Below are 23,420 nucleotides of genomic sequence, written 5' to 3'. Positions count from 1 at the left end.
GCAGGGAGCTCTCAGCTCTGTAGCCAACCTGCTTTTTTTGTGAAGAATTCCAGAAACTCCGTGGGAAAGCCCGCAGAGATTCGGGGTGGTGTAAACGTCGTTGCTGATGTGACGTTTGTCTGGTGCCGTGAGAGCCTCTCGACGCAAGGCCGTGGTGTGGGATCCCCACCTGGATTTGTGTTGCAGCGCACGGTGTGCGTCAGGATTGCTGCCAGTGGCCCAAGAGCAGCGGGTGGAAAAACACTGGGATGCTTTGTGATGGGTTGTGGAACTGTAAGGAACTCTGCATTCCCTTCTGGGTTTTGTTTCCCTGGTGTCGTCGAGAAAAGCCTAAGTGCTGCGGTGTTCTACGTCTTTTTGCGGTGGTGTTTATTTGGGGGATTTTTTGTTGCTTGCTTTATGGTGAGTCTGCTCTCACACCTACACACTCCTCTAGGTTTTGCCTGGAAGACAGCCCTGGTGCTGACCTACTTCACACGTGCTCATCAGAGTGTGAGCTGCTGCAAACCACGGCCTGGTCCTGTTCACGATGAGGTGGTATCGGGCACATCTGCGTGCCTGTTCTCAGGTGAAACCCCAGCTGTGTCTGGTTGTGCTGTGGCCACCAGCTCGGAGTCTGTGAGAGCCCACGTGCATGGGAAGCTCCAAAGGCTCTGTTAATGTGCATTATTCTCAGAGTCCTTGTGAAAATGTGGCAGCTGCCTGCTGAACCACAAGTAAATAACTGAGTGCAGTTGGTGGAGATAAGGTGTGGTGAGAAAGATTGATCACTCAGCCCTCAGACCCCTTTGAATCTGTGGGTTGACAGATGCCCTGTGTTGTGAGAGTCCATCACTGTCTTTTTGACATACGTGATTGAGGGCAGAAAAAAAGCATTGCAGGCAGCACCACGGATCACGGGCTGCAAGTTTTGTTCAGTCTGGGAGCGCTGGTAGTTTTATTTTTAATTTCAACAGCTCCCCCTCATGATACTTCCCCAATCTAGTCCAGTCATCCTGAGGAAGTTTCCCTATAAAGGGCATTAATTCACATAGAGTAGTCTCAATGCAGATTTTTATAATAGCTTAAATGAGAAGGTGTAAATCTTTGAATGAAATTGTAATTTCTTAGTCTCATTTTTTGCCACGGGTAGTTTTCCATTATTTCCTTGAAATACAGTTTCATTAGTTGATGTGCAATGATTTACCACTAAGTGGAGTTTTTAGGATAAATGCAGCACTTATTTCTGCTAACAGGCATACTTTATCTCCATCCATAAACATAAGGCATTGGCGTAGCTTAATACGCAATTACTCATGTTCTTTATGTTACAATTTTTATGTTAAAGAGGTATCACTGTGAAAAACTTGCTTTCCCCCAGCAAGGATTATTTTATGTGATTTGAATAGAATTGTAAAAAGATACAAAAACATTTAAACACTTTTAAAAATTATTTAAAATTAATGAATTTTGTTAAATTACGTGCAAAGGAACTAGGTGGGTTTTCTTTGTTAATTTTTTGCTGTTTTGGGCTGCAGATTTTTTTTTTAAATAAAAATTTATTCAAAATTCCGGTTTGACACTTCCTATTTAGAAAGAAGTGAAATACCTGTTGGAGCCAGAACCTGCTGCAAACAGATAAACAGTGCAGTGCAGCACTGCTTCCTGCTGCTGCCTGGGACCTGCTGTGCACCGAGGCTCAAAGGCTCAGGCGTTCCTTCTTACTGTATTATGCATTATAAATCACATCTGCTGATACATTTCACCAACACCCCCAGTCCCCTGAGGCTGAAAACCTGAGTGCTGTCTTTGCACAGAAGCGCTGAGTGTGATGAACTTGTGTGTTTGAGGCTCGGTGGCAGCTCTGGGGGAGCTTTGGGACAGCTCTGCTTTTGCTGGGCAGGAAGATCCAAACTTTTATTCCTTACTATGAAGCACACTCCTGCCTGGGAGCAGCACAGATCCAAGCTCTGCAGAGGTGGGGAGAGCTGTTTGTCCCTGTCCTGGCCCAGCAGTGCCGAGGAGGGAGGGCTGACACCTCCAGCAAGTGCCTGCAGAGACCCTGGCCGGGAGGAGAGGGGGCTTGGAGCTGGGCAGGGCTGGATACAGCCTGAGCATTCCTTGGGACATGCCAGGGGATCTCTAGCTGGTGCTGCTGGTGGCCAGAAGAGTGCAAAATTCCCATTTTCAGTCAAGGATCCTGCCCAGCAGGTGTTCTATGTTCAGTTGTTCAAAGGAATATCAGTGAAAGGCCAAGATCATTCCTACTCCAGACTTCAGGAGGGGCAGGGGCAGCCGGGCTGTGAGTGTCACACAGGAGTGCAGCAGCACACGTCTTGTGCCTAGCGGTGTTGAGTGCTGATGAGTAAAGTACGAGAAACAAGGAAAAGCTTGCTGAGAGAAAGCTTTGTTTGAAGCACATTTCCTTAATTCTTTGGGAGATCCCAGCAGATCTGTTGAATGTTGTGAGAACTCCTGACCTGTGCATGTCAGCTGTGAAGGCCCTAGGAGCCAGTTTAAGAGGGAGCAAAAGAGATGCAGCAGGGCGTCAATCAAAAGATGCAGGAGAAGCCGAGCAGCCCTCAGCTCGGTGCCTGTGCTGGCAGCTCAGGAATGCTGGAGGAGGAGGAGGGGGAGCTTGCACAACCATTGCTTGCTCTCCCCATCCCCAGGGATCGATTTCCAGCCCATTACCTCCCTCCCCACACATGCAGACACACTGATGCGGAGAGGATTTCTAAGTTACCGTCTGAGGGATCGCTATCAGAGCACAGACACCATCCGCTTTAGGGTTGTTTGTGGTTCTCCAGTCATGGCTAATGCCCAAACCCAGGAACAGTTGTCCTGCTGGGGACAATGTACAGCGCTCGGAGTTTATTTTCCTCTGAGGCACAGCTGTGTCTTTGGGCTCCTTTAAATCTGTCTGCAGCTGGGTCACGGAGCAGAGGCTTTCTCCGTTCCTGAGCCAGCCCGACAGACGCAGCTATCTAGCAGGCCAGACTGGCCCTCTCCAGCACAATCGCAGGAAGTTATTCCAAGCCTCAGACAAATCCCATTTCTATCTCTGGAAGAGTAAAAGGTCAAAAAACACGAGGCTGTAGCCGTGCCAGCAGCACCAGCCCCAGCAGTCGCGGCCCACGGCGGGGCTGAGCAGAGGGGACGTGAGCCTGGTGGCTGTGTGCGTGCCACCACGGCTGCGTGCCACCACGGCTCTGCCTCCTGCCAGCGCCAGGGGCTCCTGCAGCCCCAAGGGGATTCACAGCCTGCGTCACCCCACGGGCAGCCCCAGGAGAGGGGAGCAGAACCGCGTAAGGAGCGCGTTACCGAAGCAGACTTGTCCTGGGACGCAGCAGAGCCCTCCTGTCCCGCCTGCCGTGTTACTGTTGGCACCCAGCCACATCCCCATCCTCTCCCAGCGGTGGGCAGCCTGATTAGCAGGGCTCCTGATGAGCTCTCGCAGTGTTCTAGCGGAGCAGGAGGTTCCTGCTCTCGGCGGTTCTGTGGCGGAGGGCAGGGTGCCGTGCTTTGGGCACCGCGCTGGCAGCAGGGGTGTGAGGCACTGCCTGCCCTCATCCTCGCCGCTCTCAGGATTCCAGCACCGGCCTCTTCCCTCCTGGGGCTTCGCTGGCGTTTGGCTTTAGCAGAGGAGACACCTCACAGCAGCGCACACAATGGCCGGCCCGGGGCCCGGTGATTCAGAACGGGACGGGGCCGCTCCCCCCCGAGGGACAGCGAGGGCTGCTTTTGAGAAGCCCTGGCTGGAGGAGCTGTGCCTTCCTCCCGCGGGGAGCTGGGGTTTGCTGCCAGCAGCCTGTGCTGTGTGTCAGCTGCCGGGGATGAGGCTGCTCCTCATCCTGTGCCACCTTCCAGTCCTTTCTCTGCTTGGTCCCCGCAGTACTTTTTTTAATTTGCTCCTCTTCCTTCGGCTTTCCTGCTCCTCCCATTCCCGTCTTTCCAGTTTTCTTGCCCATTTGGGACTCCCCTGCTCTCCCTTTTTAGCTCTTACTTTAACTGTGCCTTTGAAAACCCTGACTGTTCTGTAGTCCTGCTTTGCTCCTGGAACATGAACAGCCCTGGCACGAGCTCTCTGAGCAGCGCCTGCATCCATCCCTTCTCCCATCACTCCCTACAAGCACCAGCAGGCCCTTGGATACCCGCGTGCAGCCGCTCCTGAAATAACACCGGCCAGAGCCGGGGAGCAAAACGCTGCCTGCTGAAACAGAAGGGGATTTGAGACCTGGTATAAAAAGAATAATCTGCGTGGCTCCCCAAAGCACCACGTTTGAACCCAGGGCAGGCACAGGGGAAAGTCTGCTTTGTTTGTCTCTGACAGGCAGCTTCAGTGGCGCACGGTTTCTTTGTTGGGAATGTCTCCACACGCTCCCTGAGGTAAATGCTCTGAGCAGGGCTTTCTTGGCCAGCCTGAAGGCACTGAGTATCCACGATTTGCACTCTTTGGAACAGGCTGGCAGCGCAGTGTTGGGCACAAGCCTCCAGTTATTTGACCATTCTGTGGCTGGGGCATCACTGGTGGGAGGAAGAGGAGAGCTCAGCAGTGGCTGGGAAGGGAGTGCAGTGTCCTCAACACGGGAGAGCCCCGTGGATCAACCCTGCTTGCACACTCAGCTGGTCAGGAAATGGTCGTATCTGTGGGGAGTTTTGAATTTTTATGTGTCTGCATTTTGGTTGGAGCAGATCTTGGTGTATAACGCTGTCTTAGCATTTCTGCTGCTAGTTCCTCTGTCTTCATTAATCTCTCCTAAAGGATTAGAAGCAATAAAACCCACTTCAAAACTGAAAATTACTTCAAAATTCAGCAGAGGAACTCCAAGGCAGCTGGAATTTCACTTCAGCTCCTGTTTTGCAATTCAAGTTGACAGCATTCAAGCAGTTCAAGTATCAGCATCAGCCACACTTCCATTTGCTTCCTTCAGAAGCATATGCAAGCACTGCAGACCATGCAGATGACTGAACACTTTTGGCTTTGAAGGTTTCTGGAATTTGGGCTGGCTGAGGTATGGCTTCAAAGCCAACTGACCAGCTCTTCCCATCAGAGGAAAGCAGAACACCCCTTGGTCATTGCCAGGGTCACAGGGGCTCATTTCACCCCAGCAGAGCAGCATGGTTGGGATGGCATCATCCTGGGCTGCCCTCGCTGCAGCCTCCCTAGGGCTGGAGACAGGTGCCCCAGGTGTGCCTCAGGGGCCCCAGATGTGCCCCAGGTGTGCCTCAGGGGCCCCAGATGTGCCTCAGGTGCTCCCCAGACGCCAGGACGCAGGAGGAACAGGTGTTCAGGTATTTTCCTCAGGGCAGAAGGTGCTGGCACAAAGTGGCAGTGGGTGACCGTGCACAGAGGTGGTGGCACTGACCTGCCACGACCAGCTGTGAGGGGAATGGGCAGGAAAGGGGCAGAGCAGCTCCCAAGGAGCTTGTGCAGCTCTTCATGTTCCCCATTAGCTTGACAAACCCTTACAGCCTCGTGTTCACGGGTCACAGCAGCCTGGGCGTGAAGGGTCCCTCATCCCTCACCTGCAGACACCAGGAGAAGGCACCTTCTCCCTGGAGCACGTCCCATCTGTCTCTGTTTGCCCCCAGGGCCTCTTCAGAGAGCACCAGCAGCAGAGGCAGTGGCACATCATCACACAGAGCCAGCCCAGAATTAATGCCTTCTCCTCTGCTCCTCCTTCCTGGGCCTTTCTCTGCCTGGTGAGGGGAGGCAGCCAGCAGCACGCACAGAGCAAACGATGCAGTCACAGCCTGCATCCACATCCTTACTGCTCCCTGGTGACCTCCTTTTCTGGGTGTAGCTGGGAGTGTATAAACCACAGGAAAGAAAAAAAAAAAAAGGATGGGGAAGGGAGGAGAAGAGATAGAGAAGAAGTTGCAGAAAAGCAGAAATAAAGGCTGTAGTTTTGAAAATGCCTGTGGAAAAACCCAGCTGGCGCATTGTGCTCACTTTTGTACCAGTAACATTGGTCCCGTTTCACCATCCCACGAGCACATACTCTTCTGAGAGCTTTATTGTTGAAAAAGGACGTAGATCCAGCTCGGCTGCACGATACCGCTGCCTTCAGCCACGTTTGCCAGTTTACATCACTAAGAATCTGCATTTTGGTGTTTCACAGATCAGTGTGCTGACAGGTTGAAAAATGATAGAAAGGGAGCTATTACCCTTCTCCCACATTGCTCATATTTAAGACATTGCTGAGCACGTTAATTGCTCGTTGTTCCCGATACATCGAGCTGAACTTTCATTTCTGAAATCTGTCTTTACTCCCAAGCTGTTCCACTATTTGTGGAGCTTGGCAGGGAGTTTTACTCCTGCTGTACCCACAAAAAAAAAAAAAAAAGGATCTGCATTACAAACCCCTGTCAACTGGCTGAGCATATCCCCAAAGAGAAGGCACCTGCTCAGGAAAGCTGGGCTCTCCTCTTGCACACTGCATCTTCATCAGCCTGCAGCCATGAACCCTTCTGGGTGTGAAATCCACGGGGTTCTGCAGAAATGAGCTCTGTCATTTCTCACTCTTTCTCTCCTTTCTCTTTGGGGAGGCCCTGTTGTTCCCCCCTGGCATCAGCAGCCCTCCCAGGATTTCCCATGTGGGAGCTGGCACAGCGAGGAGCACGGCCCTGGTGAGGAGCAGCTCTGCTCCTGCCAGGGGCAGGGTGGTGCCTGCTGGAACTCTGGAGGACGAAAATTTCAGGCTTTCTGTGCTCACAGGCACTGACCCTCAAGCAAGCACCACATTTACCCCGAGGCCATGGAGCAGGCTCCCAAAATTGGGTGATGGCACTGGGGTTGTGGGTGCGTGGTTTGAATGGAAGTGTGTGACATCACAGGGTGAAAAACTTCGATTTAAAATTTCAGTATACAGTAATAGATATGGGGCAATATGGTGGATTTTGGGTGTTGTCCAAGTCCTTCACCTTCTTCTTCATGGTTTGGGTGGGTTTTTTTCTAATTGGGTGAAAAAGGTCCACACTGTGAGCCTTGGGTGGTCATTATTGGGTCAGAAGTATAAATAATAGAGGTGTCACCTCATTATTGGGTGATTAGCGCTTAAATAACCTTGGAAAGAGTCAGAGGCATCCATTTTACCTCTTGCTAGTTAGAGCTCAGAGCTCATGGGGCTGTAATATAGGTAAGAACTAATAAACACCGAGTCCAGACATGAAGCTGTGACTCCCGTTTATCAATCCCAGCTCCAACACAAAAAGAAGATAAGAAAACCAGCAGGTGCCCACCCTGAGAGGTACCAGGCAGGGCAATCCTTGCGTTAAATCCTTTTCAGAACGCTGGTTTGGGGCATCCTGAAGTTGCTGCCTGGGTGTGCACTGTGTGGTCTAAAATCCTCAGGCAAAGTTGGGTTTGGCAAGGCTGGGGCATTTCCTAGGAAATAAATCACAGTCCTTAGTTGTTCTAATGCTGCTGTGATCAGGGTGCGAGCCTGTAAATGTGCTGGGATACCAGAATTCAGAGCGTTAAAAGTGTGCAGCATGCCAGAAGTAATTGTTTTCCCTCTGCAGCCTGTTATATTCAGATGTGGAGGAAATGATTTAATATTTCTGAACATGTTGTGATTTCATCATTTGGTTCAGCAAGGGAAGTTTGAGCAGTCATGGAAATGAAGATAAACTTTACATATGCTCCTAGGACCTCATTTGCCACGCTGAGTTTTTTCAGAAGCAGTGCTACACAGCGAAAACCAGCCCTGGCCACATTCACATCTCCACATCCAGGCAAAGGCTGCAGCGATAACAGGGGGCTGAAAAAGCTTAACCTGCAAATGTCATTTGCACTGGTCTGAGGAGGTGAGAAGAGAGGGGGCTGATGATGAGGATGCTTCTTCATGAGGGGAGAATGAGATGAGACACTGATCTCCTGTCTGGTGGCCAGTGAGAGGACGGAAGAACAGCATGAAGCTGTGTCAGGGTAGGTTTGGGTTGGATATCAGGAAAAACTTCTTCACCCTGAGGGTGTCTGGGTGCTGGAAGAGCCTCCCCAGGGAAGTGGTCACAGCACCAGGGCTGACAGAGCTCAGGGAATGTTTGGGTGCTCTCAGGCACAGGGTGTGACTCTGGGATGCTGCAGATGTGCGATTCCCTGAGCAGCACAGCTCTGGGCCGTTTGTGCCCTGCTGCCCATTCCCAGCTCCACTGGAGCATTCTGCTCCACGGGTCAGTGTGAGGCAGGCAGAGCACTGAGGGGAAAAAAGCGATTTTTTCTGCAGAATTTCCCAGCAGCGTTGCCTTCCCAGAGCACAGTTATCTCCCAAGCATGGGAAGTTTACACAAGCAGTGTTTGGATACTGGAGCTGACTTTAACCAGCTGACTTTGTGAAACACACCTAAAACCTAAAGGAGAGAGGAGCTCACGGGGTGCTGCTTCTTCAAACCCTTCGTCCTGAAACCCTCTTTCCTTGGGTGACACGCGGTGCCCAACAGAGACAGAGAAAGTACTGACAACTCAGAATTCTTCAGCAGAAAAAAGAAAGCCTGGCACAAGGAGCATTGTTTATATGTTTCCTAACATTTATGTATTTTAAAATAAAAAATGACAGGCAGTGGGTGCTGTATATTATGAGCAGTGTGAGTGATGACCACTTTTACACAAACCGAGGGGAACAAAAAAAAAAGTCTAAAAATATCAAAATAGCTCTGCCTCCTGTCAAGTGTAAAGCAGAGACTAATTTAAGACAGCTTTTAAAGAAGTAAACCCAGGTGGGGAGATGTACCACTGCCTAGAGAATAATTAAAGGTTAAGCAGCACAATTTAGTTCATGAGAAGACAGGTGAAAACTGCAGAACTGCAATCAAAACAGAACTATAAATTCCGCAGCGTAGCTGGTGTTCTAATAATGTACTTTGAAATGAACAAATGGGCGTAGAACCGGCTGTTGAGCCCCTTCAGTTGGGGTTGTTGAGGTCCAGCTCAACCTGCTTTGAAGGAAGCATGGGCCACCTAAACCCAGCCCCTTTAAACACCATCAGTGCTTGTGTGTATGCCATGCAGAGACTTCATCCAGCACATTCCACCGTCTGTTTTGGTCTGTGCCTTGCCCACACACTTGGTGCGCTCTTAAATACAATTATAATATTTACTAAATAGGTCTGACAAATAACTCTTGGTTTATAATCTGGTTTGTTTTCTGTAAATATTCACCCAGGGAGTCTGGCCAGCGATGATGGGCTTTGGCTGAGCATCTGAATCACACAGCGCTGCTTCCAGTTGGAGGCTGCAGAGGCCTGAACCGCATTTCTGGGACAAACACAGAGCTCTCCAAACTTCAGTTCGTTTCCAGACTTCACTTGATTTCAGCCTCGTTCGTTTGTTCCCTGGTTGCTGTGCTCTCGCGGCGCACCGGGCAGTCCCAGCTCGTGCGGGAGCCGTGGTACCCAGCCCCGCCCGGGGGTGATGCCTGCCCTGATGGTATGGCCAGGGTAGGGGATATGGGGCCAGCCTGCCTTCCCCCTAACAGGGCCTTTTCCGTGCCTGAAGTCACCAGCAGGTATTTGCTCTTTGGCTGGAGAGAAGTGGGTTGAGGGCAGCCCGTGTGTGAGCCACAAAAGGAGGCCGGAGCCACGAAGGGAGAGTTCATCTCCTGGTGCTCTTGGTGGAAATGCTCCTCGTGAGTCCAGGGACACATTTCCTTTATTCAGATAATTTCTTCGTGTCGTGTTTCCATTTTTGGGAAGCTGTGAGTGTCTCAAAGCTCCCTGTGGGGAGGAGGACCTGTCCCCCTCAGAGCACACGGGAGCTTTGCCGTTCCCGTCAGTGGAGCTGAAATGTCACCGCAAAGGCCGGGCGCGTCCCACGGGACTGATCTCAGGCCAGCACGTAGATCCCAGAGGAGATCTGAGTCTGTGTACCTTAGAGCATGCAATTAAATCAGTGCCCCCCTCCACATGCCGAAAAACAGAGCTCATCTGGATTCTGTATAGCTGCTGCTGTGAGATTTCTGCTCCTGGTTTTCTATCTTTGCCCATACGTGCAGGGAGGTTGATTCTTATTTTCAGCAGAAGTGACCTGCTCTCCACAGCAAGTCCTCCCACACACGTGTGCCTCCTCCCTGTTTTTCTGCCTGCCTCCCTCACACTTCCTTTCTCCAGGCAATTTTAGGAGTGAAATGAAGTGCAAAGGTCAAAGCCTTTGCGGCGTTTGTAGCCGTGAAGTCAATAAGGATGTAAAAAAAAAAACCAGCCCAGATTTTCTGAAGGGGATGTGGAGGATACAGCTCCTTACTCCTCGTGCTCCCAGATCAGCTGAGCAGGACACTGAACGTGGGGGCATTTCCTCAGCCTAGCGAGGCTAAGGCCTTTTTTTTAGGCAAAAACGCTGCAGCCTAAATAAACCCTTTGCAGCTTTCACTCTGCTCCTGCTGGATACTCTGCTTTTCTTCAGGAGCTCTGACAGCGTGTTGCTGAACACTCTTTTTTTTTTTAAACAAAAAAGAAAAAGTGGTGCTGTGGTCCCCTACTGGAGGAGTCACTTTGCCCAATTTCCTGTTTATGCTGGAGCTGCAGCATCATGTGAGCGCAGACAGTTGCAGATAGGCTGGCGACTGTTGCTGACCTCACACCACATGTTCAGTTAACAAGGTGAAACAGCAGAATTCGCTCTGTTTGTGTAAAGAATACTGAGAAAACTGCCAGTTCCAAGTAAAACACAGGGAGAGGGACTCCAGATAGCCCTGGGCAGGGCGCAATCTCCAGGCAGCTTTTCTGGCCTTTAACTGCGTTGCACATCTGTATTCACGTTGTGCTTGCAAGTGACAAGGAAGGGGATTCGCCCCTGCTCCTTCCCTTCGCAAGGCAGGTTTGGAGTCCTTCCATAAAAGCTATTAGTTTAGCAAATTTGCTGAAAATTTGTCCAAACTTCAGTCCCTTTGGTATATACGTTTTCCTGTTCTTGTTTCCAGAAATGACTGAAGGCTCCTGTGACTGAGCTAGATTCAGTTATTCAGCAGATGTTTGTATCGGGCATTTGTATTTCAGAAATCTTGTTTCTTAAACAACCTGGTTGCAACCTATTTTTCATTCAGATCTCAAAGGTCCACGCAGAGTCTTCCAAATGTCCTTTAAGACTGTGCAAGACTTTTGTGTTAAAGCCATTCTAAGAAATCAAAATCTACCTCTATTCAAGATTATCTCTTATTACTGAAGTTAGTATTAAAGAATTTTTTCTGAACAAGTCAAGGGGATCTTAAGAGTTTCCAGACAGTTTTACACAAGTTCCTTTTATGTAAAAGTAGGAATTCCTGTCTGGCAACTTAAAGCTTCAGCAGCATTTTTTCCATTTAGAGAAAACAAAGTTAATGGTTAAATCCAGGAAGAGCTGTGTCAGTTATATTAAGTTTCTCCTTTCTGTTTTCAACTTGTTTCTGTAAAAAGCCCAATCCTGCATCCTGAGAAATCCAAATTTTGTTTTTTAACTGACCAGAGGAGTGGTGCCAGGCCAGACCAGCAGATCTCTGTTGTGCCACCTTCTGCAGGGTGGGTTTGAGGTGTGGGAGAACAGACAGTGGCAGTGCTGAAGGCAATCGTGCCCCCGATGGGTCGCAGCTGTGTGAATTACCCAGGAGTGGGAGCAGCTTTGCCCTCACAGCTGTGGGGGATAAAAGAGTGAATTCGGGGCTGCAGTGGGCACTTGGAGTCAGTTGGAGTCTGCTCCTCGTGCTGGGAGGAGGAAGGGGCAGGAGGCCACGCTAAAGGACAGAAAGTGTCAGAAATTGTACCAGGGACAGACAGGGAGAGGTGCCTGTGCCAGGGACAGGAAGCAGTGAGCTGGAGGTGCAGGAGAAAGAGCCAGAGCTGTGTGGGGCTGTCTGTAGGACTGCAACCCAGCAAAGGTATGGAAGGCTTTTTAAATAACATGGGGCTGCAGTGTAGAGAAGGTATTTTAGGTAATGAGGTGCTGATGCTTGAGGCCCCCTGAAGTTTTTGAAGAAGCACTCTGGAGTGCTGTGCCCATCTCGGTGATGGAGGTGACCCTGAGGTGCAGAAGTGTCACTACAGCTGGGCTGAAGCCAAACCCCGGGGTGGGAGTGCTGCATCCCTGTGGGTGTGTGGAGAAGCAGGGGATGATCAGGAACACCGTGTGACTTCAGAGGCAGGTGTGTCCTGGGACAGGTGAACAAATCACAAACAGATGGAGTCTGTAACTGTGAGGTACCACTTGTCAAGTGCTTCAGGATTCAGAAGGGAAAAAAACTACTCCAGAAAGTTAAACTGCATTCAGGATGACAACAATGTCATTTTAAATGCTACATATAAACATGCTTTGAGGAAATATGGAACTAAAACTCTTGGCTAGCGGGCGAGGCTGTAAACATCCTCATGTAAAGAGTCCTGCCTGTGAGTCTTCACTGTCAGGGAGCTTAAATGCTTGCAGAATTCTAGCAGCAGTCAGAAGGTGTGGTTTGAGGGGCAGCTTAAAGGAATTGCTGTTTCACAGTGCCTGCACTTGGGAAGGAGAATTATCCCGGAGGAGCAGAGGGCTCTGGGTGTGAGGAGGTCCTCGAATGGCAAAAATCATTGCAGTGCTGTCTTCTGCTGCTGGGAGCTCTGCTCCGAGCTGTGACCTATTGCACACCCCCACTACAAGTGAAAAAGGAAGACCAAACAAAGCAGAGGGTGTGAGGGTGCTCATGACGTGAGTCAAGTCCAGCCCTGGTGCTTTGGTACCCCCTGCCCGGTGTCACAGGCTGCAGGGGTGCGGCTGGGACAGCGTCCACCTGCCTGCCCAGGACAGGTCAGCTGGCCAACATCGGCTTCCCTCCACCCAGGGCTGTTGTTCACCCACTGCAGCATCCTCCTGGTGGGAGCTGGTGGTCCTCTTTGGGGCAGAGCCCCTTGGCACCCCGGAGGCGTGGGGAGAGAGAGGAGGGCACAGCACTGCTGCTCCCCCTCAGCCCCGTGAGCAATTCCTGCCTGCACGGCTGTGGGAAATGGGTTTGGGAGGATTCCCAAAGCCTGACAGAAGGCTCACACAGTCCTGTGCATCTGTACAAACTCGGAGATGAGGTGTGCTGCCTTGGAAAGGCCGTGGGATGGGAGAGAAACGGAGCTGGAAACGGGTTTCAGATGATGACTTTGCAAATAGACTGGATGCTTTGGAGAAACAGAACTGTGAAAGATGTGTTGTAGCAGGACCCACGTGGGGTGTTTTAATAGGTGATTGGTTTAGAAGCGTTAGTAGCATTGTGTGGCAGAAGCTGACAGGCCAAGAAACGCTTACAATGTTATTAGGAGATAGTTTAGCTTCTGATTGTGATGGTGTGAATTTTAACATCTGAACTGTCTCATCCTTCTCGTGAGACTGAAAAGGGAATAAAATCTTTAAAATGCCTCTCAAGAGCCCTTCTCTAAGTCAGAAGAAGGGTTTTTCTGACACGAGGAGCAAAGGGATGCTGTGCCAGTGTCCTTAGGGGGAACCTCTCATCAAATGACCGTGAGGAGCACAGTTCTTTACTGCTCTTACTGAGGGACAGGACACATGAGGGAAATGATATTTCTTCACGCAATTGTCTGGCTCCTGTCTCCCTCCCCAAAATGAAGTGGTTTCATTATTGATTTTACCTTCAGAACTTGCTTTCTTATTTTCTGCAAGTATTTTAAGAGCTTAAAATCCTCAAGTTTTTGGGTTTACTTTGACCCTCCGTGCCCGAACAAACCCATTAGAGTAACAAAGAATCTTCATGTTTATTAAATAGCAGTGACTCACGCAGATGCAGATGTTTGTTTATGTGAAGCACCATAAATATTGTGGATTAGGATGCAGAGCAGGCAGTGGGAATGTGTGTAGGTTAGCGGGCAACATATGACTGGGGGATTTTTTTTTTTCCTGCTTTTTAAGAATGTGTGTCATCTTTTCTTCACAAACCACAGATTTCTTCCTGTAAAGACACAGAAACAAAGGACACCTCTGTGCTTCTACAGGATGTCCTCTGAGGCGCTTTATTACAAAGCTCGCATCGCACTTAAAGTGCAGGAAATTTTCTGGCTGGTGTTCTTAGTCAATTAACACGGCCGTATCACCTTGAAAGGAAGGAGGTGTTTCCCCTTGCACACCCATCTCGTCTCTCCGGGGCTCGTGCTGACTCTCTTGAAGCAAGGTTCATTGACTCAGAGTCACTGTGAAAGTGCCTGGGTCAGGAGGAGCAGGTGGGGATGCTGTTGGGATGTCACACGCTCCCTGTGCAGGGGATGAGCCAGACCAGTTGTGCCACTCCGTGTGGGGAGCTGTTCTGGATGGAAGCACTGGTTAGCTCGGAGCTTTTTCCACACCAGAGCTGAGCCCAAGCCTTGAGGAAGCAGAGGTGCAGTGGGGATGAACAGGTGGGGAAAGGGAGAAGGGAGTTCCTTCCCAGCACAGTGGAGAATGGCCCTCAGCTTCCAGGCACCCAAGCAAAGGGAGAAAAACTGCTGCAAAAGAATATCGTATTCTGTTCTCTAGATTAACTAGAATTACATGCCTGTGGAGGCAGAGGAAGGGCCTGAGGGAGGAGTATCCCTCTCTGAAATTGAGTATTTATTGATTTTTCCTTTCCCGGTCATAAACCATGAGTTTCAGCCTCTCACTGCTGAAGACATTTGTGAGAGCTGAGTGGAAAGTAAGGAGACCAAATCCAAGAGAAGCATTAAAGCAGAGAGTGATGGGCAGTGAGCTCATCTGCTCCCAGAGTGCTCCACAGGGACACACTGGAAGGGACAAGCAGGCAGCCTCGTTAGGGAGAGATTAATTATGTGGAGCTGATAGGTGCTGCAGAGCAGCAGCCACCACCGAAACAGCAAAACCAGAGCTCCAGCCGGGGCACGGCCAGCGTGGTTGAAAAGGTCATTTCCATCTGCCTTCTGTCAGTGAGTAACTCAGGTGCTACAGCCCAGCACGGCAGGCTGCCGGGGTGTGAGCTCCTCTGCGAGGCTCTGGCAGTCTGAGGAGCGTGTGCCCTGCCAGGAGAGGCACAGAGAGCTCCCAGAAATGTCCTCTTGGAACACCAGGACATTTGCTGGGGGCTGGCCCTGACTGCTGCACAGATTGCTCCTGCAGGGACCGTGCTCTGCAGCCTCCCTCTCTGTGTCACTGGTAACATGCATGGCCTTAGAGGGCTCAGAATCAGCTGCTTACAAACCTGACTACATATGAATTTCTACTTCCTCTTTCGGGCTTTTTATAGGAAATGCTATGAAGTTCTGCTTCACTTCTTTTTTTTTTTTTTTTTTTTTTCCACGGGAATATGTTCAAAAGCTGTTCTTTAAAAAATGACAAGCTGTGAAACAAACTTGTCTCAGGTGCTGGCAGTCCTGTGGGACTCTCATCCTGCAGCTCTGCTGGTTCTCCTGCCCCAAGGAGGGTGGCTGAAGTTGTGGGCCCACCCTGAGTGGCAGGAGGAGATCTGTGCACTGAAGCTCTCAGCCAGCTGTGGGGGAGAAGCCATGCCAAAACCCTCCTCTGGTGGGATTTGCTGCTTTCCCCTCTCCAGGGGGTTTTGTGGGATCAAGTGTTTTGCAGTCCCAAACTCTTCTTTGAGTGCCAGAGCCTGGGGAGCAGCACACGTCCTGTGCCAGGAGCAGGGCTGCAAGGAACCAGCACACAGCCACCCTTCCCTCTGCTTCTTTCTGTAAAATGAGCATTATCCTCATGGGGGAGTTGTAAGCATTAATATAGCTGGTCAAGAACCTCACGTTTACTGGTTCGTTGGTTGTTCTGTGCTTTCTTGTTAAAACTGGTAAAAAAAAAAAAAAAACCGCCAGGCAAATTACATTTCAGGCCAATTTACTTCACTGAGCTTTGTGTGTCCTCTAATAAATTATTTAGTTCTCAAATACTGGATCTGTTGTACAGACAAATGAGAACATGGTCCTCAGGCAGAAGGTAAGTGAGGAAGGTCCTTGGCTAAACCTTTTCAGCTGTTCCCCAGCTCAGACTGGGGCTGCTGGAGGCTTTTTTGTCTGAGGTGGATCAAATGCTCACGTGTAGGAGCAGCCCTCTAAACCTCACACCACTCACTCAGCAGAAGCAAACACGTCAGATTGTGGAAGGAGCGAGCTCTTTCTTAGAAACCCTACTGAAATGGAAACAGCCGTTCCTCTTTCTTTCAGATGTGACTCTGGAATTCCCAAAGTCAGAAATTCTGGAGCAAGACGAAAACAACTGATAGCTTGTGTTTCACAAAGGAATGTGCTGGCGGCCAACCAATGCTGCTGCAAATTCTTGCTTTCTTTTGGCATCGAACTGTTTCACTCACGAGGGGCAGATGGAAATTGTTCTAGATTGATGTTGGCTCTCGTCTGATGGTAGTTGTGTTTCTCTGGTACAGCTTTCTCTCTGGTGCCCACAAAGCTTTGGAGGACATGTAAACTTCTTATTCCTGTCACTCCTTTGTCGAGAAAATAATAATTTCAGGAGGCCCCAAAATAAATGTAATGGCCTGGATGCAAACTGAGTGTGGTTTTTAACTCAAACACAAGCTACCACCTAGGTTTACATCACTGTGACTAAGTTCTTCTGCAGAGAGTTCTTGGGTAAGATTCAGGCGGGGAGGTTGTGGTAGTGGTTGTTCAGATGTTTCTTTTGATGAACTTTTCACTCAGACGAAGGCAGGGAAAGCAGCCAGTGTCTGTGACTTGTTGGAGGTCCCTGGGCAGTGTGAGAGCCCCTGCACCTTCCCCAGGTTTCCATCACAGCTGCAGCCTTGGCTGCTCCCTGGCCTGGCTGGTTTGGGCATGATGTATCCAACAGTTTTATGGGGTTTTGCAAGGGCAAAGGCCCTAATGTCTGATTTTTGGCTTTTCTCTGTGGGACAGAGATCAGGATTGATTTCTTCTGGCCCTCAGAGTAGGTGTTGGTGACAGCTATAATCAACACAGAGGTGCTTATACTGTTGATGAACAAAAACAGCTGCTGGGAAAATAAAAGAAAAAAAAAAAGCAGGGGGGAAAATTATATTATTTTGTGCCTAGAAACAGGCATGTAGCTTTATAGAGTGATGCTGCATCTGATGCTGCCAGGAGTTCATGTCAGCCTGTGTAGGATTCATACCTTCAGTCACGGGGGTCAGAAAACATCACTGCTTGCCAGGTTTGCTTTAGGTTGACAGTGCCTGTGTAAATAATTGTCCTTTTGTAAGATGCTGAAGTTTTCTGTTTGATTTTTAGCGCTACAACACCCTCAGGGTTTGCTCCGGGCTTTCAGAAGTAATTGGCAGCTCATTGACAGCTTTGTAATAGCACTGAAAGCCGTGGGAGGGAAGCTGCACAGGGTATCTGGAGCCCTGGGCTTTGCCCAGGCTCTGGTTTCCAGGTATGTGCAGTTCTCGGTATTTTGGTTTTTACGAAGAAAAACGTGTTCTCCCTTCTGTGAATGAGGTGGTGGTGTGTTGGATCATTCTGATTGCATCGTGTTGGCGGGGTGAGGGAAGGAGAATGTTCATCCTGACCTCCCCGGGACAGCCCTCTGCCTGTTTTCCAGTCTCCAATGCGAGCTGATAGCAGGCGCATCAAATAAAAATCACAATTTGGCCAGCTTATCAAAACAGCTGTAAAACCTGATAGAAAATAAGCAAGGAGCGCAAGTCCCATGAGGAGCAGCTAGAGGAACTCGGGTTGTTCAGCCTGGAGGAGAGAGGCCTGAGGGAGAACCTTGTTGCTCCAGAACTACCTGAAAGAAGGTTGTGGCCAGGTGGGGGTCAGGCTCTTCTCCCAGGTAGTGAGCAACAGGACAAGAGGAAACGGCCTCAGGTTCTTGCAGGGGAGGTTTAGTTTGGACATCAGGAAAATTTCTTCTTCGAAGGGTGGCTAAGCACTGGAACAGGCTGCCCAGGGAGTGTCCCTAAACACTACATAGGCGTGTTCCTTCAAGAATTCCAGGGATGATGAATCCAAGCATTTTGCAGTCACTGGCACTCAAAGAAGAGTTTGAGAGCTCACTGATGGGGGTGACTGCAAGAGGATTGGAGTCACCATCCCTGGAACTGAGGTGGAATTCCAGGGATGATGACTGGAATTCCTGGAATGGAGGCTGGTCCCCAGGCTCTGGCATTCAAAGAGGAGTTTGAGAGCTCACTCATGGGGCGACTGCAAAGTGCTTGGAGTCATCACCCCTGGAGTTCTTGAAGGAACATGCCGATGTGGAGTTTAGGGACGTGGTTCAGTGGTCGGGGACAGGGTGCAGCGATGGGCTGGGTTTCTGACCGGGTTCCGTGAGCTGGGGGGTGTTTGCGGGCCCTGCTGCTGCAGCGTGTGGGCCGGCTGCATGGGTGGGCGCGTGTCCCTCTCAGCCCCTGTGTGTGCCCTTGCAGGCGTGGCGGAAGCGCTGGTTCGTGCTGCGCAGGGGCCGCATGAGCGGGAACCCCGACGTGCTGGAGTACTACCGGAGCAGCCACTCCAAAAAACCCATCCGCATCATCGACCTCAACGAGTGCGAGGTGCTGAAGCACTCGGGGCCCAACTTCATCAAGAAGGAGTTCCAGAACAACTTCGTGTTCATCGTGAGGACCACCTACCGCACCTTCTACCTGGTGGCCAAGACCGAGGAGGAGATGCAGGTCTGGGTGCACAATATCAGCCAGATCTGTAACTTCGGACATCTGGAAGATGGCACAGGTAGGATCACGCTCGTCTGGGAGGCTGTGGGGGAATGCCCGGGGTGGCAGGAGGCGTGGAGCTCGCTGTCAGGCTGGGCTGGGCAGGTGCAGGAGGGCTGTGGTTCCTGTAGCTCCATACAGCACTGAGATACTGCTAACCCCTGACCTGAAAGTTCTCAGGGACCTCACTGCTGCTGGGTGGAAATACTGACTGCTTGGTCTCACTTTGATGAAGCAATTCCTGCTAGAGCAAACAGCAGCTCCCTAATAAGAAAAGGTGCTGTTTATGTGGAAAGCTGACTGTGTGTTATCTTCTGGGGCCATTTATTTCATTACATGTCCTGTATTTATTTAGCTTGGCTTAATGTAAGACACCTGTTCCAGGAAAGCATCCTGCAAAACTCCCCTTTTTCTCAGGCTTTGCTGGACGTGGAATGTGCACAGACTTGGGTGTATATGCATGTACATAAATCAGTGACAGAAATACTAAGCTGCCTTCATCTGTTAATAAGAGAAAATAAAGAAAAGGCAGAGGACAGGAGTGTTAGAGGTGTGTGTATAGACTTAAGAGATGGTGCTGCCAGTGGAGCATAAAGGCAGCTCCTCTTGCCAGGCCCTACACCTGTGTATACTCAGCAGAGTGAATTTCTTGAAAAGCTGCCAAGAATTAACCACTCTGAGATGGATGTAGCCAGTAATTAAAGTGGGGACCTGTACCATCATTAACTTACCTTCTAAATGAGATAATCGGGCTCAGATAACAGCAATCTGTCTTTCCCTTGACAATTCCAAGGGGCAGATACAGCAGCAATTTGAGAGTTTGAGAGGAAGTGAGTCAGAATGAAGCCTCTCCAAGCGATAAAAGGCAGTGCAGGGGTAGAAAAGGGGGGCATGGAGGGACAGGAGCCCTCGGGCAGTGATGTGTTTGGGGCCTGGCAGAGTGGCCAGGCAGTTCATCCTTGCATGGTCCTTGTGCTGCTGGTGTCTGCAAGGGCTGCGTGGCCACAGCATTACCAAGCAGCTCTGTGGGAAACAAAAGGCTTTGAGAAAGGTTTTGTTTTAATCTCTCATGGTTCCTAGCATTGCTTAGCTGCCTTCTGAGGGGAAAGGGAGTGGCAGGAACGCTGTGGTGGTCCTGGTACCAGTGTGATGTCTCTTCTTTTACCATTCGCTTCAGAAAGCACCGTGGAAACTTGCTGACAGATTGTGCGTCCCTATAAGCTGCCCATGGACACAGATTTCAAAGCAGGGCTGGTAGGGATTGGAGTCTACTGCCTTTCTAGCTCGGATGGAATTAGAGATACTCAGTAACCACCCTCCTGCTGTTCTGCCCTTGTTGGTGCTGAGCTGTTGCTCTTGGATTGTTATTTCAGGTGCTGGATTATTTTAGATACAGTTTTACCAATTTACTCCGAAATTAAGGTGAACCCTTCTATGCAAAAGAGAAAAATAATTTTTTGTCCTTCAGTTGTGTAGGCAGCTTTCTCCCTGGCACTGTGTGAGGATGATCTGTGGCAGAGGAGCTAAGACAGTGGCTTGTCCCAGACAGATGCATTTTTACTGGGAAATGCTTGCTCTGTTTTGCTGTTCACTGTTGCTTGTAAGCCTTGCACATGGACAATACTCAGAGTATTACACGCTGGTGTTTCTCTCCCAGCAGACTGCCGGTGTGGGCACTGATGGCTGAGAAATGAATGAAGCTCTTGCAGCAGCAGCTGGGAAGGCTGACACTCTGCTTTCCAAGGCAGATATTACCCCCCAGGAAGTTCAGCAGTGCCGAGCACTTGCCTTGGTTCAGTACAAAGTCTGGCACCTGAACTCGCAGCCCTCATCGAGGATGGTGTGAGCTAAGCCTCCAGACATCTCACTGTGCCTCTAATGCCAAACAGCTCCTAGGAGCTTCTATTTATCCTGCAGCTCCTGCCAGTGAGTGTATCCAGGTCAGGCTGCCAAGCACATCCAGATCCTCTGATTTAAATCTGCACAGCTCCACAAGTTGCACATCACATTTCAAACCATTGCTAATTGCTTCAGCTTTTCAGGATCTCCTAAATTCTCTGAGAGCCTGTATGTTTAAACAAATTACCCTTAAAAATTAACATTAGAATAGAAAAGCCCTATTAAGTGCCACATGCTTTTTTAACTTGAATGCTGTTGTTTCAAAAAAAAAAAACCAAAAACCACTTGTCCCTGCTGTGAGTCATATCACTGTTAATCTGTGCATCGATGAAAATTCCCCGCAACTGAGGCCAAAACACAGTCTGCTGCTTTCTCTGCTTCGTGCCCAAAGTGTAGCCACAGGCTCATGCAGTGACTCAGCTTTAAGCCCTGTCGTTCCCAGCTTGTCCCATCCAGCAGCAGAGAAGCTGGGTGCACAGCCAGGTCTCCACACCAGAGGTGTTGGCAGCCAGATGCAGAGCCAAGCCCTGAAAGCCGTGGCTCCTGTGAGCACAGCTCTGCAGTCAGCAAGAGAGGGGACGGCTGAGAGGCAGAGATGACATGGCAGCTCCAGGCAGATGTCAGGAAGCACCTGGGAGGGCTCACAGGAAGGAGCTGCCAGCAGCACTCACACCCTGCTGCCACAAGAAAGTATCACTGGCTGTGCTGGAAATGACTGGGGAGCTGGCACCTTTGGGGAGTCAGCTGCAGGAGAGAGGAGGAGGCCTCGCTCCTGGTTTTCCTACCCTATCTAAGCAAAATCCTGCTTCCATCTTTGTGAAATCTCCCAATGGAGCCGTTACTCCCCAGCCTCAGGGGACCCATGGCCATGAAGGGCATTGAGAGGATGCTTGGCCTGAGTGTCTGGGGCAGGGGTGATTCCTTGGGAAGGCTGACATGGAACAGAGCCAGAGAATAAAGGAGATATTTATTGAAAGGCCTCTAGAATACGCTTTGGGCAGGACAAGAGTCTGACCAGGGCTACACCCAAGGTGGACCCAAAATGGGCACAAAATGGACAAATGGTCACGAGGTCTCACACTTTGATCAGTTTGGTCCATTTGCACATTGGGGTTTAATTGTCCCATTCCAGCTCCAGGCTGTGAGGTCCCACCCTTCTTGTTCCTCCCTCCAGCCACCCTTGTTTGTGCTTTGGGGCTGAAAGTTGTCCTTGGTGTGCAGCAGGAACAGGATTTGTTTTGTGTCCCTGCTGTGTGCAGAGAGCTGAGTGTCCCTGAGTGTGAGCTCAGAGCTGCACCCCTGTGAGCCCTGTGCAGCACAGAATGTGAAATACATGAAAACTAAAACTGAAGGCATCAGGGGGTTGAAATGAAGTGGCTGTGGGACATCAGTGGCACATCCCATGTACAAGCTGCAGCCATGACTGATTGACACAATCCAACCTAACAGCTTTTCACTGGAGAAACTAGTGGGGAAGGCTGTTTCACCAGTTTCATTAGGAAACCTTTCTGTTATTATTTCCAGCTCCTTGGCCTGTCAGTGCAGCCCTGAAGGTGGTTGATGTCAGAACCCCACTGTTCCACTGTGTCCCTGCACTGCTGCTGTACCATAGCAATTCTTGGGGAGGGGACTGGGACCTGTAGCAGAAGGGAAAATCCCTGTTTCTCCAAGCAAGGGCCCTTCATTGATGGGAGAAGTCCCTGTGGAATATGCAGTGCAGCCTCTGTGGTGACTTTCTCCATAACTGCAGGGCAGAAACGTTTTGTGTTAGTCCCCACCCAAGCAGTTATTTTGGCTGAAGCCTCCTGCTGGCTCTCTGGCAAAGGGGATGGCAGGCACCAAACCTGCTCTCTGCCTGCTCTCTGTTGAAAGTAGCCATGCATAATTTATTTATTCTGCCCAGCTACTGTCGTGGTAGTTGTAATGCACACGGTTTGGTTACCAGCAGAGCTGGCAGGGACAGAACAGCCTGTGAGGAGCTGGCTGCGGGTCCCTGAGCCCCTGGAGGTCAGAGAAGGGCAGGTCTGTGCTGTCCCCATCCCTCCCTCCTGCTCACAGCCGTTGCCATGTGGTCTGCAGCTCACAGCCTCTCCTGATGGGATAATCCATGGCTAAACCCTGTGAGTACCAGATGGAGTTCAGGCCTGTTCGTTCTCTCTGTTAATTACCCAGAATGTCATTAATTTCTTTCTTATGCGTTGTGGCAGTTTTAGTGTTGGTTTGTCGGGTTGTTTTTTTTTTTAAACGTAGTCAGATGGTGAAGTGAACATGCTTTTCTGAGATCCCATGGGAGTTAGCCCAGTGTATATTTGATCATTGTCAGCTTGCAAGACAGCTCTCAGAGTCCAAGATTTAAAAGCAGAGTTAGTGTCTGAGCCAGCACGATGAAGAAGTTGTTTTTCAGATGGGAAGGCTGCAGCCCTCAGCTCTGCTTTGCAAATGTAAAACCCCATAAAAGCCATTCCTTGCAGAGCATCACGGATGAAACCCTGCTGCTATAAGCACCTGCTCAAAAACTAAAGCAAATCCTTTGCTTACACTTGAATTTCAGCATGTTCTTACATGCTTTGCTGACCTGAGGCCCACCACTGCCCAGACTTCCGAAGCCCATTGGAGGAAGCAGGGGGGAGTCAGTGCTGGTAGAGGGGAAGGGAAGAGGCAGCTCCCTCCCCAGGCTGAAAGGGATGAGATGCAGGACAGTGCAGGGAGGGAAGAGCAGCTGTTTCATTCTCCTGCTGCTATCAGAAAGACGAGAGGTGAAGCCTGCTGTGGTGTGGTACCCCACATCGCTAGAATCATGGACCGTGCTCGGGTTTGAAGGGACCTGCAAGGATCATCCAGCCAGACTCCTGGCCCTGTGCAGGATGGCCCCAAGAACTGCTCCATGAGAGGGTTTAGGCTGTGTTTAGTGACGTTGCTGTCTAAGCACTCAAGTCCTGGCAGCCCTCTCCACCCCTC

General features: G+C 50.2%; 1 protein-coding gene across 4 annotated transcripts in view; it reads left to right on the top strand.

Annotated features, from left to right (window-relative positions):
* The window catches only part of GAB3 (GRB2 associated binding protein 3), a 61,220-nt gene that overhangs the window by 21,279 nt on the left and 16,521 nt on the right, over nt 1-23,420 (top strand). For 2 of the 4 annotated variants that reach the window (XM_040084097.2, XM_040084098.2), the window contains exon 2: nt 18,279-18,582. In XM_040084097.2, coding sequence (XP_039940031.1) covers nt 18,279-18,582 — 304 coding nt within the window. Of the gene's footprint in view, nt 1-11,639; nt 11,829-17,136; nt 17,282-18,278; nt 18,583-23,420 lie in introns of those variants that run through there. The other 2 variants (XM_040084099.2, XM_040084100.2) reach the window with 2 other exon arrangements.

Source organism: Hirundo rustica, chromosome 21 (genome assembly GCF_015227805.2).
Source record: "Hirundo rustica isolate bHirRus1 chromosome 21, bHirRus1.pri.v3, whole genome shotgun sequence".
Classification (NCBI taxonomy): Eukaryota; Metazoa; Chordata; class Aves; order Passeriformes; family Hirundinidae; genus Hirundo; species Hirundo rustica.
The sequence above is the reverse complement of the archived record's forward strand: the minus strand, read 5'-3'. Positions and strand labels throughout refer to the sequence as shown.